Source organism: Platalea leucorodia (genome assembly GCF_965183815.1).
Source record: "Platalea leucorodia genome assembly, chromosome: Z".
Lineage (NCBI taxonomy): Eukaryota > Metazoa > Chordata > Aves > Pelecaniformes > Threskiornithidae > Platalea > Platalea leucorodia.
In genome coordinates, this window is record NC_138858.1 from 32,127,287 (window position 1) to 32,145,867 (window position 18,581).

General features: G+C 42.5%; 1 protein-coding gene across 1 annotated transcript in view; it reads right to left on the minus strand.

The window, feature by feature from the left end:
* GLDC (glycine decarboxylase) overlaps positions 1–18,581 on the minus strand; it is a gene marked incomplete at both ends in the record, with an annotated part of 44,910 nt that overhangs the window by 15,469 nt on the left and 10,860 nt on the right. Inside the window, 12 exons of the mRNA XM_082335402.1 lie at positions 1,233–1,308; positions 2,241–2,383; positions 5,313–5,354; positions 5,448–5,597; positions 6,713–6,793; positions 7,503–7,642; positions 8,718–8,823; positions 9,857–9,953; positions 14,164–14,360; positions 14,635–14,782; positions 15,473–15,550; positions 18,369–18,533. Of these exons, the coding sequence (XP_082191528.1) occupies positions 1,233–1,308; positions 2,241–2,383; positions 5,313–5,354; positions 5,448–5,597; positions 6,713–6,793; positions 7,503–7,642; positions 8,718–8,823; positions 9,857–9,953; positions 14,164–14,360; positions 14,635–14,782; positions 15,473–15,550; positions 18,369–18,533 (1,423 nt within the window). The remainder of the gene's footprint in view (positions 1–1,232; positions 1,309–2,240; positions 2,384–5,312; positions 5,355–5,447; positions 5,598–6,712; positions 6,794–7,502; positions 7,643–8,717; positions 8,824–9,856; positions 9,954–14,163; positions 14,361–14,634; positions 14,783–15,472; positions 15,551–18,368; positions 18,534–18,581) is intronic.

Sequence of the window (18,581 nt, forward strand, 5' to 3'; positions counted from 1 at the left end):
AATGTTACATAATGGGACCAAACATCTTATGTAAGCATGTACAAAAAACTCAGGAGCCCACACAACAGAGCTGGACACATCAACCCCAGAGGAGAAAAGGGAGGTGTAATCCCTTGTTCTCTCTGCAAGGTAGCTCATGCAGCACAGGAACAGCACCACAGCCAGGGCTGTATGCCAGTCCAGGCATATGGCCATTGCTTTTATCAAAATGTTTCGAAGCACAGCAAAATACATTGGCAAGCAGCAAGAGCTGAAAGCAGCCATTAAAAAGCCCTAGACTCTAATACACAGTAAAGCAAGCAAGCTCTGTGACCAACCCAGGAGCCTGCCAATTAACAAATTAACATGCTCAGATCACAACTGTCATTACCTCAAGCCCCACGCTGGGTGCTAAAAAGGACTGTGATGGGTTGACCCGGCCAATGGCCAAACACTCACACAGCTGCTCACTCACTCCTGTTTCCCATGGGACAAGAAGAAAATAGAAGTAAGGTGAGAAGACTCACGGATTGAGAGAATGACAGTTTAATAGGGAAAACAAAAGCCACGTGCACAAGCAAAGCAAGAAGAGGAATTCATTCATTACTTCCCATGGCCAGGCAGATGTCCAGGGACTTCCTGGAAAGCAGGGCCTCAGCACACGTAATGGTTGCTTGGGAAGAAAAATGCCATAACCATGACCTTCGCTGCTTTGTCCGCCTTTCCCTGAGCTTTTATTGCTGAGCATGCCATTATATGGCATAAAACATCCCTTTGGTCAGTGTGGGTCAGCTGTCCTGGCTGTGTCTCTCTCAGCCTCTTGCCCACCCCCAGCCTACTCCCTCCAGGGGGAGTGGGCAGGGCAGGGTGGACTAGGAAAGAGAGAAAGCCTTGACACTAAGCAAGCACTGTTCAGCAATAGCCAAAACATCCCTGTGTTATCAACAGCGCTTTAGCCACAAATCCAAAGCACAGCACCGTATGGACTGCTATGGAGAAAGTTAATTAAATCCATCCCAGTGAGACCCAGTACAATCACCCTCTGAGGGAGTGCCCTTTCCTCACTCCCACTGTCTGTAAAGACTTTTAAGATGGTACCCATGATCCGTGAGGGAAGCAGGGAATACTGAAAGCTTGTCACAGATGAGGATACACAACCCAGTTTCTCTCTAGGTGCATCCCAGCTGCTGAATCAACTCTCCTTTCTCCACTTCCCACCCAAAGCTCTTCCCCACGCAAGTGTTGACACTTACAGTTCTATGACGTTCTCCTTTTGCATTTAAATAAGCTTTGATTGCAGCCAAACCTGCATACTCTCCTTGGGCTCCACTGCAAGAGGAACACAAACACTGTTACACGAGCACACAAACGAGGAAGTGCCAGCTCTCTACTGACACTTCAAAATTGTCCAGCCCTAATCCTTCTCAGTGGCTTTAGGCAAGTATCAGCAAGTTAAAAGCAGCACATCCCATGGATTAAATCACAAATGGACAAGCATTAATTAACACGTCTTGCCTCTTTTGCAAACAGTAGATGAAAAAAGTTATGCCATTTTACGTGCTTACACTATGATGTTAAATTCTTTTGGTGACTAAGTTGATCCCCATTTCTGCACCTAGCAGGGGACCACGTGCTTGACTACAGAGAGGCAAACTAACACTGAAATGTAGAGTAAAGTGTACGCAGTGAAACAAAAGAACTTCTTCAGTGACATCTTAAGTGTAGGGTAAGTCCTTGCTGCTCATTTTTTATCAAAACTACTAATGGACATAAACAGGCTCAGCAGTACTCATTCAGCTCTGCTTTATTTATTTCAGTGAGCATGCAGATCCTAGGCATTTTTCAGTCAAACCTACTATTACCTAGTGCATCAAATATCAGCATAAACAATCATATAGTCGCCAGCTCATACAGGTTATTCCTATTCCAAATCTTTAATTTTAGCTCACAGGAGGATATCAGTAACATCACCATTTTAAGCAAGCAATGGTGGAGAAATCAGCCTTCATAGAGAGGAAAACATGGGAAAAAAGATTAAAAGAATAGAAAAGACCAAATCATTAAACTTTTAGAAGAGACGAGACAAAACAAGGGTCTGCAGTTTTGAAAAAACAAATCTTGTTTTCATAACCTTGCATTCAAGGCTTCCCTTTATCAAATTTAATTTTAGAAACTTCTCCCATTTTTGGCTTGCACAATTTCTTTAGAGATAAGTTTTTGGAATCATGTTAATGAACAAATGTTCAGAAAGAGTTTCCTACCTGTTTGGTTGGAAGGAGATTTTGTCATAGCCAGTAATCTCACATAGGTCTTTCTCTAAATCCTTGAAAAGCTGCTGATACCCTTGAGCTTGATCCAGGGGCACAAAAGGGTGGATGTTGGCAAATTCCTTCCATGAAATAGGCTATTAAAAAAAAAAAAAAGTGCTGTCAGACAACTCTGTTTTGTTGTTAAACTCTATCAAGGAAAGAGGCTGCCCTGTGCTCAAATAAAAATCAAACTTTTCTTGTGCAGCAAGACAAGTTCCCAGCCTCATTGTAGGATGTGGCCTGGCCGAACAGAAAGCTTTGGCTGGAACTCAGGCGAAAAAGGAGAGTTTATGACCTATGGAAGAAGGGGCAGGCAACTCAGGAGGACTACAAGGATGTTGTGAGGTTATGCAGGAAGAAGATTAGAAGGGTCAAAGCCCAACTAGAACCTAATCTGGCTACTGCCGTAAAACACAATAAAAAATGTTTCTATAAATACACTGGCAACAAAAGGAGGGCTAAGGAGAATCTCCATCCTTTATTGGATGCAGGGGGAACATAGTGACACAGGCTGAGGTACCTAATGCCTTCTTTGCCTCAGTCTTTAATAGTGAGACCAGTTGTTCTCTGGGTACCCAGCCCCCTGAGCTAGAAGTCAGGGTCAGGGAGCAGAATGAAAGTCCCATAATCCAAGGGGAAATGGTTAGTGACCTGCTACACCACTTAGATGTGCACAAGTCTGTGGGGCTGGATGGGATCCACCCAAGGGTACTGAGGGAACTGGTGGAAGTGCTGACCAAGCCACTTTCCATCATCTATCAGCAGTCCTGGCTAACTGGGGAGGTCCCAGTTGACTGGAGGTTAGCAAACATGATGCCCATCTACAAAAAGGGACAGAAGAAGGATCCAAGGAACTACAGGCCTGTCAGTCTGACCTCAGTGCCGGGGAAGGTTATGGAGCAGATCATCTTGAGTGCCATCATGTGGCACATATGGGACAATGAGACAATCAAGACCCAGTCAGCATGGGTTTATGAAAGGCAGGTCCTGCTTCACTAACCTGATCTCCTTCTATGACAAGGTGACCCGCTTAGTGGATGAGGGAAAGGCAGTGGATGTTGTCTACCTGGAATTTACTAAAGCCTTTGACACCATTTCCCACAGCATTCTCCTGGAGAAACTGGCTGCTCATGGCTTGGACGGGCGTACTCTTTGCTGGGTAAAAAACCGGCTGGATGGCCAGGCCCAGAGAGTGGTGGTGAATAGAGTTAAACCTGGTTGGCAGCCGGTCACAAGTCGTGCTCCCCAAAGCTCAGTTCTGGGGCCAGTTCCATTTAATATCTTTATCAGTGATCTGGACAAGGGGATTGAGTGCATCCTCAGTAAGTCTGAAGAAAACACCAAGTTGGGTGGAAGTGTCGATCTGCTGGAGGGTAGGAAGGCCCTACAGAGGGATCTGGACAGGCTGGATCGTTGGGCTGGGGCCAACGGTATGAGATTCAACAAGGCTCAGTGCTGGGTCACAACAACCCCATGCAATGCTACAGGCTGGGGGAGGAGTGGCTGGAAAGCTGCCTGGTGGAAAAGGACCTGGGGGTGTTGGTTGACAGCCGCCTGAACATGAGCCAGCAGTGTGCTCAGGTGGCCAAGAAGGCCAATGGCATGCTTGTATCAGGAGCAGTGTGGCCAGCAGGACTAGGGAAGTGATTATCCCCCTGTAGTTGGCACCAGTGGGGCCGCACCTCGAGTACTGTGTTCAGTTTTGGGCCCCTCACTACAAGAAGGACATTGAGGTGCTGGAGCGTGTCCAAAGAAGGGCAACGAAGTTGGTGAAGGGTCTAGAGCACAAGTCTTATGAGGAGCATCTGAGGGAACTGGGGTTGTTTAGCCTGGAGGAGGCTGAGGGGAGACCTTATCGCTCTCTACAACTACCTGCAAGGAGGTTGTAGCGAGGTGGGGGTCGGTCTCTTCTCCCTATTAACAAGCAGTAGGACAAGAGGAAATGACCTCAAGTTGTGCCAGGGCAGGTTTAGATAGGATATAACGAAAAATTTCTTCATCGAAAGGGTAGTCAGGCATTGGAACAGGCTGCCCAGGGAAGTGGTTGAGTCTCCATCCCTGGAGGTATTTAAAAGACGTGTGGATGTGGTGCTTAGGGACATGGTTGAGTGGTGGACCCGGCAGTGCTACGTTAACAGTTGGACTTGATGATTTTAAAGGTCTTTTCCAACCTAAACGATTCTATGACTATGATTTCCAGTAACTTTTTTTAACATTCAGATGATGCTTAAAAATCCTTAGTTTCTCCTCCTAGGTCACCTACCCTTATGTAGAGCTGTGGGATCACAGGGCAGAGAGGAGTTGTGGAATAGTACATAACAATCAGTTTGTTTCACACAGCTTTGTTTCTGTCCATTTTAATTAGAAGGGAATATACAAGACAGAAAACAGTGAAGGGAGAAGACACAGAGAAGGCAGTAAGAGAAAGGGGACAAAGGAAACCGAGTGAAAGATCAAAGAAAGAAGCCAACAGGGAGAGAGCAAACTCAGAGTCAAAAAGTCAACTGATACCCAAACAGCCTGGATAAGGCTCTGCTTCATTTGCTACAAGCTCAAAAAATGAAGATATCTGGGGACTCCAGCTCCTCACTTGGGGAAAAGGAGTGCTATCCTAAGAAACAGCAAACTGACAAAGAAGATGAATTGCCAGTCCCACCTGACTCTTTCCATATTTCTGAGGATTTGACTGTAAGATTTGTAAAGCAGACAGAAGTTAGGTACTGCAACACCACATGAGGGAACAGGACTGTGACACCTAATTCTAAAAATTATTTTCATTATTTTTTTCAGAATGGAGTCTTCAAAGCCACTCACTCTCCTGTTTTTGCTGCACTGCTACTGTGCTTGTTGGAGCTTTTTGCTAGCAGAAAAGGGAGCTGATGACTTTAGCTACTTCTGAAACTGCCTCCTCAGTTGGAGTACTAGACCAAAAGCAGTCTTTTTACTTCTCTACAGTGACACTGGCCAGATGATTGATAGTTTATTCATGTGGGTCTGCAGTAAGACAGTATTATTGCAACTTACTGTAAGTTCAGCTGAACTATTGAGCTTCATGGTGCAGGACCCCTAAAAATACAAAAACACATTTGTTAGTATTTATTGAAATATATAAATATGTATGTAAGTACCTAATTTTTTCTCTTTTTGGTAAATACCTACCAAAGGAATCATGCTGTGAACAAGGGAAATATCTTTGTTTTCTAATCTTTTCATGTACCGCACAATATTTGTCTCAGAGTGATAGCTGGAAAACAGAAAATGTGGTGTTAAGGCAAGCAGATTAGCTATACCAGCTGGTTGATCTGTGCTCTAACATGGGAAAAGCCATAAAAAAAGAATTAAGACTGAGGATAATTTTTAATATATACTAGATACTTCTTTCCAACTTGGTACTTTATGCTTGTTAATAGCAATGTGGATGAAAAATGCCTATTGTCATTCACTCAGAAATGCTACCAGTAAATATGGAATACAAGAGCTCTAGTAAGTCTGCTGATACTACGTCCTTGTACTGCTGATACTACTAGGTTGTTGAGTGTAGCAGATTAATGGAAAAACACATCCCCCATGTCATGTGACCATAAGTATTGCTTTGCTCATTTAAAACGTGAAAGATAGATACCTAAAAAAGCTACTAAATATATTATTTCAGAGTAACAAGTGACTGTGTGAATACAGCTACAAAACTGTCCTCAAGTGATGCCAGTACCACTTTTGAAACGAGATACTTTCAGATTCCATTAAAATATCAGATATACAGCAATTTCACAAACCTGTTGAAAACTTGATGTGTCAAGAATTTGGAAGTTCTCTTAAATGGGGTGCTAAGGATGCCTTTGGTTTCCTCACCCATACCCTCAGCAATTAGTTCCTTTGACACAAAGAAACATGGAGTCAAATATTTTCATGGAAATTTCTCTTTTCACAGTCAATTTCTATCAGAACTGGCTTACCTCAAGATTTAATCAGCTCTTTAGGTAAAAAAAAAAAAAACTTTATTAGCATACATAGCTGTATATATCTAGCATGACAACAGCATTATATTAAAACTGAGTACAGATGTCTCAATAGTCCTCATCTTGGAAGTATTGCTGCTATTTACTAATGACATTCAACAAAAATTCCAGTGGGAGAGAAATAATTGACCACCATGTCCTAACCCCCACAAAACAAATAATAGCCTAAATGCAAGGTGTCCAAGCTGACTGAAAGGACTAAGTGTCACAATCAGAAAATGGCATTACTCAGTTACATAAATCATTGGTATCTCATACGGCCTCTTTCTTTAAGAAAGGATCTGAAATTCTCAGTATTTAAGAAATGGTCATCATATAGACACCCACTGTCCCAAGAGCAGTTTTGCTTTTCACTAAACTTCTGAATCATTCGTATAATTTAATCAGTATGATCTATTGTCTACTTACAGCTGAAGACTCACAACCAAAAATCCATAATATGTCATCTAGGTCTTTCTCATTTACAGTTTCATCAAGTGATACTCCAAGCTACGGATAAAAGCAACAGTAATTACTCAAAGCTCTTAATTCCCAAGGTATAGTATATTTATTCTGGTCGAGAAAAAATATTCCAGAAACACAGAAGGAAAAAAAAAGAAAAAATCAACCTACCCAACAGTATGTAAATGTCGCTTCATTTTATGTAACAGATACATAAATTTATCTTATTTACATAAAATTTTCCAATTCCTACCTTTTCCCTGCTAAACCATCCAAGACAGATGGCTCACAAGCTTCAAGACTTGTGACCTCACTTCTAGTGTTTCTAAAAGTGTTTTCCATTTAATAGGAGAAGTGCCCTTTTTGCTAGACCACCCCCTCCCCCATCCCATTTTACAGAACATGGTAGGCTTTGCCAAAATGTGGTTTAGATTTCAATCTGTCTTTAAACACTGCCACAGGACCTGAATTCTGGAGGTCACCTTGCATTTTGTCATTAGGTTTTAGAGTCTCTCCACTCTAGGCCTTAGTGGCATATTTAACATGAAACAATTAGATAATCTTTTTACATAGGCGCAAGTTCAGTACATCACTTAACAACTTCATTCTTTATATTATCTTTATAACTGATCGATATATTTGAGCAAATGACAAGATGTCTTAAATAATTTTGTTCTGTTTAGCACATGTAAGGACTAGAAATTCAATGCAGAAAGTCATGCTATAAAATGTCTGAAAGGTTTAGGGAGTTGCTTACTCTGCCATCACTATAAATCCGAAAATTTATCTTTCTAAGAGCCGCCCTGTCCAAAACCTCTTTCACTGAGCATCCACATGTGATTGTCAAGGTATCAAAGAACAGATCATGATGGAGTTTATGACCAGCTCGCCTGAGACCTACAAAAAACAGTAAGTTAATTCTATTAGCTGCATACTGTATTGCTTGCTTACACAGTACTTGTGTAACAACACTATCAATCTCATAAGTAAATGCTTTTACATAATAAAGCAAAATATTCCCCTTGTGTACAGAGCAGTAACATCACCAGCTGTTTAGTGAAATGTCACTGCGCATGAAATGCATCTAAATCAGATTCAGACCTAATTAATAATGCAGACTGAGTCCAGGGAAGATCCTTCTGATACATCAAATTTGTAACATATACAGTAGCAGAATTGGTATATGAATGCAATAAGGACAAGATCACAAGACTAGAAAGAAAAAATTTATTATATAAATGGATTTTAACCGTCATGGAGCTTGCTATAACAAAGTGTAGACTCTTCGTGCTTTTCATAGCAGCAAGAGGTCTTCCAGCTAAACTGGCAAATGAAGCATGGATAATCGCAGCAATCATTCCTCAATGCCCAGCATTCCAGTTCTGCATAGCTCCTTCTGACAGCAATGATAGTCATGCCAGTGAAAAAAAACTACCAGACCAATAGTCCAGCTGCAATCATTGTTTTCTGCTACAGATTCTGTGCTTTTGGTCAGGTGTTAAGCTTTGGGATTTCAGTGTTCATAGCAGGTATGATACTCCACCCAACTTAACTGAAATGTTCCTATTTCTTTAATCTCATTTATTACCTATTTTTGCTATGTTATTAATACTCTTTGCAGATTTCTGTGTGTAAATGAGGATGGACCAGTAAGTGAAGTACAGACCTTGCAGCTGGAAAACAGCATTTGAATCTTATCATCTAGAGGCCTGCTGTGTAGACTTCTGTTAGTTTCCCAAGGAAACAGAAGTAATGCTTGCAAGGTCATGTCACATAGATATCTAATTCTTGGATGTCATAATCAGAAGTAGACAAAAATATTAGCTATGAATTTTGTAGTAAAATGGTCTCTCTAGAGTTGAGAGAACACACATCTGCTGGCAAAAAAACCTTGTAAGTTTATTTAAGAAGATGTATTATTTAAGAAGGTGTAAGAATTTAAGAACAGTTTCTGCAAACATTAAATACTCACCTTCAGCCAAGATTAGAGTAGCACTGTGTACCCGTCTTGCAATATGCCTTAATCCATCAGATCCATGGTATACACCAAACATGGCTGCCATGTTAGCCAGAAGAGCCTAGGATCCAAATACAGTTTAGGACATCATCATCATTATTATTATCATCATCATCAATCATCATCATCGTCATCAAAGATTACTTCATGTTAGTTTAGTGGAAGTTTCTTTAGCACCCAGGGACAATCACATATCCTCAGCTGATGTTATACTTGAGTATGTGCTGCCTACAAAATAAAAGGTGGGAAAGGCAAAATACATTTACGAAACTGTAAGCACCGATTATGACTTCAATGCCCTTTGAAACGTAACTTAAATTCAACTACTGCAACAAAGATGTTTGTTTGAAAACTCTCAAGTAAAGGTAGGGTCACAGGAAAATCATTGTTTAGTATTGGTACGAATCATTTATGGAATATCTCATGATAAATAATTAAGCTTATTTTAACATTAATAACCCCTCCTCAAAATCTGGCACAACATTAAGAGTATGAGCAAAGCATTGATAGGAAAAGAAAAAGTTAGGAACTTGTCCGGCTGAAGGTCTGTGGAGGCATGCTGAAGGTAACTATTTTAGACAATTACTTAATCATGGTATTCTCCTGTAAAGATAGCTCTTTGGTGATGTAATATTTTTGCATCAAATCACTTAGACAAAAATAGCAGTTGTGACAATTTGAACAAGTAGGTTTAGAATTTCAAAAGGGATTTTTTTTTTTTTTTTGCCTTGAGTGGGCAATTTCAGACCATTAGAATTCCTTTCTCATTTATTAAGAAATCTGTCTCATTCAAAACAAACACAGCACTACTCACTGGTGTTCACCCTATGAGACAGATGGACTCATGTCACCGCATGAATTCAGGATAAAGTCTTTACTAAAGGAAACAGGTATTAACACCCACTTTTCAAGCAGGGTTCCATTTTTCAAAGGACTCAAAACAAATGCACAAACACCAGAATATTTCAATGATGTTCTTCATTTTTCTAGTAAAAACTCTCAAAAGCTAACCCAAATTACTGTGATGTTAGGACTATAATCTTATGATGTAACTTTTTCCTTTCTACTGCCGAAAATAAAGCATGACAAGTTACCTGTGCTGTGCAGATGTTGCTGGTAGCTTTATCCCTCCTGATATGCTGCTCTCGTGTTTGCAAAGCAAGTCGGTACACTTCCTTTCCATTTGCATCTCTAAGTCACAAGCGAAAATGTTGCTTCTGTTACTTTAAAATTACAGTAACTTAAGACATTGGCCTCTATGCAAGCTAACCTGAAACTAGTTATCTATCCTCAGAGACAGGAAGGTGCTGGAGAGAATAAAGCATAAGTCAGGACAGTTGTGATATGAAACAGAGAGTGAGACTAAAGTCTCTAGATTTGTATTTATATAAGGCCTGGCAATGTGTACAGTCAGGTAGAGCACACAATGAGTTTTCTAGGCATACTACACCAAAACTTTGGTATTTGCCACAGATTATTGGAACTGCTTTAACTGAATAGTAATCCAGAACTTATTTTGAACAAACACTGTGAAGGCACCACCTTTTCTAATGACATCAAGTAACTGCATATTTGGTTTGTATATAAAAATAACCCGACCAACAAGGTTGTGTAAGAAAGATAACTGAAAGGGCTCTGGCCAATCCATCCTTTAAGAGGTCTTTTTGTAGGGTTCCTAACATGTTAAGAAGTGGAGAGGTAAGAGCCAATCTAGTATCCTTTAAAAGTATGAAAACTTTCAGAACAAGCACAAAAAGAAATGGACAAACTACGTACACACATATATAAATGTATATATATGTACACGTCAGGGTTTGAATAGCTAGACTACCTGCTTCAAGTACTTGTGCACCAATTATAGGATATTTAAATAATTTTTACTCTAGCAGTTGTTTGGGGATTTTGACTATACAGCTTAATTTATCATCAGTCCATCCATAGGGATCTTGACAGGCTGGAGAAATGGGCTGACAGGAACCTCATGAGGTGCAACAAGGGGAAGTGCAAAGTGCTCCACCTGGTGAAGAACCCTAAGCACCAGTACAGGCTGGGGTCCACCCAGCTGGAAAGCAGCTTGGCAGAAAAGACCCTGGGAGTCCTGGAGTACACCAAGTTGAACATGAGCCAAAAATGTGCCCATGCAGCAAAGGCAGCGAATGGTATCCTGGGCTGCATTCGGCAAAGCTTTGCCAACAAGTCAAGGGAGGTGATCCCTGCCCTCTCCTCAGCACTTGTGAGGCCACACCTGGAGTACTGTTGGATCCCAGGCATTGGGAACAAAAATCCAGGAGGATCCAAACATAGACCCACCATTGGTGAAGAAGGAGTTAGTATGTGAATTAGTACAGGAGCTTGACCCTTACAAATTGATGGGCCCTGATGCCATCCACCTGAGGGTGTTGAGAGAGCTGGCTGATGTCATTGCGGGGCCACTCTCTATAATCTTTGAGAAGTTGTGGAGATCAGGGGATGTCCCAGAGGACTGGAGGAAGGCAAATGTTGCCCCTATCTACAAGAAGGGCTCAAGGGAGGATCTGGGTAATTATAGGCCCATCAGTCTTACTCAATCCCTGGGAAAGTTATGGAACAAATCCTCCTGGGGGCCCTCAGGAGTCAAATGAAGCATGTGATTGGGAAAAGCCAACACGGCTTCACCAAGGGCAGATTGTGCCTGACAAATCTGGTGGCCTTCTATGATAAAGTGACCTGCTTGGCTGACATGGGGCGAGCAGTTGACGTTGTCTACTTGGACTTCTCCAAGGCCTTCGATACGGTTCCCCACAGCCTCCTCCTGGAGAAACTGATGCATTATGGTCTGGACAAGTGGTCTGTGCAGTGGGTGAGCAATTGGCTGATGGGCTGCACCCAAAGGGTGGCGGTAAATGGCTCTTTTTCAAACTTGGCAACCCGTCACAAGTAGGGTCCCCCAGGGATGGATATTGGGCCCAACACTATTCAATATCTTCATAAGCGATCTGGATAACGGGATCAAGTGTAGCCTGATGAAGTTTGCAGATGACACCAAACTGAGTGGGAAAGCAGACACTCTGGAAAGGAGAGCCACCCTGCAGGAAGATCTGGATAGGCTGGAAGAGTGGGCTTAACAAGAACCTCATGAAGTTTAACAAAGACAAGTGTAAGGTCTTGCACCTGGGAAAACATAATCCGGGAGTGCAGCTCAGACTGGGATCCACCTGGCTAGAGAGCAGCTCTATGGAAAGGGACCTGGGGGTCCTGGTGGACAGGAAGCTCAACGTGAGTGAACAGTGTGCTGCTGCGGCCAAGAAGGCCAATAGGATGCCGGGTTGCATCAAAAAGGGCATCACCAGCAGAGATAAAGAAGCCATTACCCCTCTCTACTCAGCGCTTGTCAGGCCACACCTGGAATACTGTGTACAGTTCTGGTCCCCGTTACGCAAAAAAGATGTGGACAGGCTGGAGGGGGTCCAGAGAAGGGCCACCAAGATGATCAAGGGTCTGGGAAGCCTGCCGTATGGGGATAGGCTGAGAGAGCCGGGTTTGTTCAGCCTTGAGAAAAGGAGGCTTAGAGGTGATCTCACCACCATGTACCAGTACTTAAAGGGGAGCTACAAAGAAGATGGAGGCTCCCTTTTCACAAGGAGTCACATGGTGAGGACAAGGGATAATGGGTACAAGTTACTCCCAGGGAGATTCCGATTGGACACGAGAGGTAAATCTTTCACAATGAGAACAGGCAATCATTGGAATAATCTCCCCAGAGAAGTGGTTGACTCCCCTATGCTGAACACATTTAAGACTCAGCTGGACATGGTGCTGGGCCATCTCGTCTAGATTGTGCTAGAAAGGTTGGACCAGATGATCCTCGAGGTCCCTTCCAACCTGGTATTCTATCATTCTATGACGCTATGATACTCTGTCCAGTTCTGGGCTCCTCAGAACAAGAGAGATAGGGAGGTACTGGAGAGAGTCCAGCGAAGGGCGACAAAGATGTTGGAAGGGACTGGGCCACCTCTCCTATGAGAAAGGCTGAGAGAGCTGGGATGGCTCAGCCTGGAGAAGAGAAGGCTCTGGGAAGACCTCATCAATGTATATAAATACCTGCAGGGAGGATGCAAAGAGGATGGAGCCAGGCTTTTATCAGCAATGCCCAGTGACAGGACCAGAGGCAATGGGTGCAGACGGAAATACAGCAGGTTCCTCCTGAACATAAGGAAACAGTTTTTCACTGTGAGAGTGACTGACTGCTAGCACAGGTTGCCCAGAGAAACTATGGAGTCTCCTTCCTTGGAGATCTTCAAAAGACATCTGGACATGGTCCGGGGCTATTGGCTCTATGTCACCCTGCTTGAGCAGGAGGGTTAGACCAGATGACCTCTGGAGATCCCTTCCAACCTCAATCACTCTGTGATTCTGTGATCAAAAACCTAAAAAAATCCACGGCAGAAAGCTGCATTGAGAAAGTACGGTAGCTTTTTCCATGTTAACCTTTTCTTTTCCAGCTTTCTTGAGATGCAGAAAGATGAAAGTAGATTAAAAATATTAAACTAGGTGTAGCCACAGAGCAGTAGCATGACCTTGATAAATAGAATTACTGTTCTTTTGTAAAAGATTGTACCAGACTTATGATCAAAATCTGAATTGGGGATGAGATTTCAGAACTATGAGTAAAGCCTAAGGATACCCTTAGAATAAGCAAAATGATTAAAACTATATTTGAAAGAATATTACTATACAAATGAAATATTTCGAAGCTTATTGATAACTCTTAATGTCATTAGTTGTTTTGGTTACTGAAGTACTTCTGAATAGCTTCTGTGCCAAAGACATGCAGTCTTTCCAGTGACAATTACTTTGCATTTCTACTATTCCCTGTTAGATATCTTGTCAAAATTCAAAATATGTCACCAATAACAAGAATTAGAGGTAAGTTTTTGCACGCTATTTCTCTGTTTTGTTTAAACTTGACTAAAATTTGAACTAGATTAAGTTTCTTCTTGATTATTTGGGAGGTTCACTGAATTTTCTACTTCTTCCCATTTATGTTTTTAGTGACTGGATGTCAGAGAAAAAGGAATGACAGTACAGAATAAGCTGAATAAGTTAGCTTGCAAAGCCTCATGCCATCACAATTAATCCTCTTTGCTATTTCGGTTATCTCTTCATCCCACATTGCAGCAAGCACTATGGACGGTTCACAATATGCAAGTTCGGCAAGCACTATAGACAGTCCACACAAATGCAATTCTTTAATCTTGCTCCCTAAAAATCGAAGGCAACTTTTATTCTCCCAGTTTTCAAGAAAAAAGGTGTTCGGTACAACACCATGATCAGCTGTTATTCACAAAGGCTTCACAAGATGGTCATAATGTGTTTTATTTTGATTTTCCCTGAAGAGACTAATGGCAAAGGGAGCCCTTACCTTGTAACACCCACCATTCTGCCAGGCATCATTCTCACTAGATTTTCCTTGACAGCAAAGAATGCCGCGTGGGGTCCTCCATAGCAGAGTGGCACGCCAAACCTCTGGGAGTTACCCAGCACAACATCTACCCCAAACTCTCCGGGAGGCTTCAGAATACAGAGAGCCAGAAGATCAGTAGCGCAGCAGGCGAGAGTCTGAGAACAGAAGTGCACAGAGCAGTCAGCCTCTTTTCTGAACAAATGGTGTTTGCATGGGAGCTAAGTTTAAACAAGATATAGCTTCAAACAGTTCCTATCATTTGCACAGAGCTGAGGTGCAATGGTTGTAATGGTTGTAATGGTTATCAATTGCATGGAGCTGAAGAGTAATACTTTAGATGGTATCTCATGCAACACTTCTTAGTTTTTATGACTATGGCTGTTTGATGCATCAGATTGCAATCTGTGAGACTAACAAAATTTACTTTACCCCGTTCTGATGAGCTCTTTCAACAAGTTCAGAGAAGTCTTCCACCTTCCCTTCAGTGTCTGGATACTGAAATAATACTCCACTGACATCCTTTCCACTGAAATCCATCTCATGGGGTAATTTGAGCTCAGTAATAACACCAGTATAACTGGAAAACAAAAACATGCAGAGGACAACACATTCAAACCACTTGCTGCCTTGGAGTGATACTTAATATTATGTTTTCATGGACTTATAGATTACTTTTTTCTTTAACATACAAAGAGTTGAACCTGCTTTGCAGCACTAAACATTGAGAATGTTTCATGTCATGGTATATAGTACTGAAGAGTAATTGCATTTGATATCATCATCAGAAATATGGAGGAAAGCAGAGCAGAGTATACATAAGCTACTTGATATCAACATTTTCTGCTTTAGCATGTTTAACTTTGAGAACCAAGTCATATTTTTAGAAGCTGGTTACTTTAAACTGTAAACTTAAAATGGATTTAGCTTTCATTAAAAGAGAAGTTTTGCTATCTAGGGTAATTAATTTCCTAGTTAAAAAAATGACCAGACGGAACTCAATAATCAAATGTATATATTTGCACAAACAACTTTAAGGGGAAATTAAATATTTTCTTTTTATCAGATGTTTAGTCTCTTTTTAAACATCTTTAATTACTTTGCAGTTGTATTGGACTGGAAAAGTAGAAGTAACAGATTTCTGCTTCTATTTTGCAAAGAAAGCATAATCTTATATTCCAAAAATGTTAGGTATACGGTGAAGAGGCACAGATGAAAAACGATTCAACGTAAGTGAAAAGATATGGTGGAAAATGGAGAAAAACATTACTTTGCTCTAGTTTGGACCACTGCTATAGTTTGAGGGTGGCATCGGGCATCTACATAGAACTTCCTTCTTTTGTTGTGCCTGTTAAAAAGAAAAGGAAAAAAAGAAGGGTTACATATCAAGAATATATTGTTTTCCATGGAAATAAAATTAATTTGTTTTCTAAATGTGAGTTTTCCTAAGCTAAAAGGCAGTTTTAAATTTTGGTTCCCATAACCAAATTAAGTGTAAGATTGAAGGAAGGTTCTGGTCCATTCAAAATAAGAAAGTTCATTTCAGACACTCAAATAAGATTCATACATGACAAAAATTAGAACAGACTATGAAACAGAACAAGGAGCCAACTTAAGAAGCTGCAGGAATGCCTCCACACACACATACACTTTTAAAGGAATACAACTTTAATACAGATGTCTTTAATACAGATTTTCAGTGTTGCCCTGGAAAACCAAACATGAGCCCTCATATTAGTGAAATGGAGACTAAGACAGTTTTCCCTGGTAAACACGATTTTGTGTCAGACTGATGTTGTAACTGAATAGTTACAACACAGTCTCTGCTGTGTAATCTCCCTCCTGATAAACAGTCACCTTCAGTCATCTCTCAGATGTCATTTGATTTGCAGATCCCTTTCAAATGCCCCTATGATACAGATCCCTGAAAGTAAATTTGGATATACCACTAACAGTTCCACCTTTAGCAGCTTAGGACTGACACACTTTGTTTTTTAAAGCTCCTTTTAACCACTAGTGGAAAAAACCAATTCATGTCTTCAGTGTTCACGGACACAAGAGATTCATGCCGCAGACTGTCAGGTTATGTGATGAAAGCTCCTCTGCACCCCCACAGGGAGGCAATGGCAGGTGGGGGAGCCCAAATAACACCCTGTCCCTGCTGCTCCCAGGCCCATCACAGGAGATATCAGCCCATCAGAGACCCATCTCCACGAGCACAGAGGAGCACAGAGGCCCCAAGGCAGGTGGGAACTCAAATTAACTAATTAACCCAGACAGACACGCTGCCTGGACACCCCCCCCCCGGGGGAGAAGACAAGATGGGATGCAGGGGAAAAGCATTTTGGGGTTGCAAGGGCTTATTATGAGATGTTTAAGGGAAAAGGGATACAGCTAAGTGATTCTGGGAGGAACAAGTATAAGAACATAGAGGGGTAAGGGAGTAAACAGGGCCAGTCATATGTAAATACTTGCTGGCTGATGCACTTGCACCCTACTAGTGCAGTCTGTCCTCTCTTCTTGTTAAATTCTTTTCTGATTCTTTTCATGGGTGGTGGAACTCTGTATTCCAGGAGCGGGGGGTGGACATATATGGTGCCAGCAACTGCAGTCAGGTCACAGAGGATTCACATGTCCATGTTGCAACAACTGGAGTGACCAGAGTGAGTAGACTTCAGTGCCAGCAACTGGAGCAGCACCTCAGCCATGGGGGCCCGTGTCTCTGTGGTGGTAGCAGTTGGAGCAGGTGTGTGTCTGGGTGCCAGCAGCTAGGCTGGTACCATGGGCAGGGCAACTAGACTCTCTCCAGCACATCTATGTCTCTCCTGTACCGGGGAGCCCAGAACTGGGCACAGTGCTCAGGCTGTGGCCTCATCAGCGCTGAGGAGATGGCAAGGATCACCTCCCTTGACCTGTTGGCAACACTCCCCCTACTGCAGCCCAGGATACCAGTCGCTGCCTTTGCCACCAGAGCACATTGCCAGCTCATGTTCAACTTGGTGTCCCTCAGAACCCTCAAAGGCCTTTTCTGCAAAGCTGCTTTCCAGCCTGCCAGGCCCCATCATGTACCTCATATGCCTGGGGTTGTTCCTGCCCAGGTGCAGCACTTTGCACTTCCCCTTGTTGAGCTTCATGAGGTTCATGTCAGCCCATTTCTCCAGCTTGTCAAGGTCCCTCTGGATGGCAGCACAACCCTCTGGTGTAGCAGCTGCTCCTCCCAGTTTTGTGTCATCAGCAAGCTTGCTGAGGATACACTCTGCCACATCATCCAAATCATTAATTGGACCCAGTGTTGCCCCTGGGGTACGCCATTAATAACTGGCCTCCAACTAGACTTCATGTCACTGATCACCACCCAGTCATTCATCCAGTTTTCAATCCACCTCACTCTTGCCTCATCCAGCCCACACTTCTTCAGCTTCTCTGCGAGGATTTAAGAGGGACCGTCAAGGTAGACAGTACCCACTGCTCTCCCCTCATCTATCAAGCCAGCCATTTAAGTGCAGAAGGTTATCAGGTTGGTCAAGCATGACTTCCCTTGTGTGAATCCATGCTGGTGACTCCTGATCACCTTCTAGTCCTTCGCATGCCTGGAAACGGTTACCAGGACGAGCAGGTTTTCCATCATCTTCGAGGGATCGAGCTGAGGCTGATCGGCCGGTAGTTCCCTGAATCCTCATTCCTGCCCTTCCTGAAGATAGGAGTGACATTTGCTTTCCTCCAGTGCTGAGGCACCTCTCCCAGTCACTATGATTGTTCAGAGACAATCAAGAGTGTCCTCGCAATGACATCAAGCGGTTCCCTCAGCATTCATGAGTGCATCACATCAGGGCCCACGGACTTGTGTATGTCCAGTTTGGTTATGTATTCTCTAACCTGACCCTCCTCCACCGGGTTAAGTCTTCCTTGCTCTAGACTTTCCCCTGGTCTCTAGGTTCTTAGGTTTCTCAAGGCCTTAGATGTCTGAGTTAAAAATTCACATCAACACTGGGAACTTCTCTGGGGGCTTAATAGCACGGACTATAGTTGTTTAGTGACCTGCTCACAGTCAAAAAGGCCACACCCAACTTCAACCCACTCACCTATCCATGTCTACACAGGAGAGATGCCTTTCAGTCTCCAAAATTTCTTAGTGCTGTGGTTTAACCATACAATTAACATAGTACCTGTGACATAACTGCATGGCTTCTGCAGCAGCTGTCCCCTCATCCAGCAAAGATGCGTTAGCCACATCCATTCCTGTGATATCGCACACCATAGTCTGGTAATTTAGCAGGCTCTCCAGCCTGCCCTGAGAGACCTCAGGTTGGTAAGGTGTATACTGGGTAACCCTGTAAGAAAAGAAATATGAGTTTGGGTCTAGGAAAATAAACATGTAA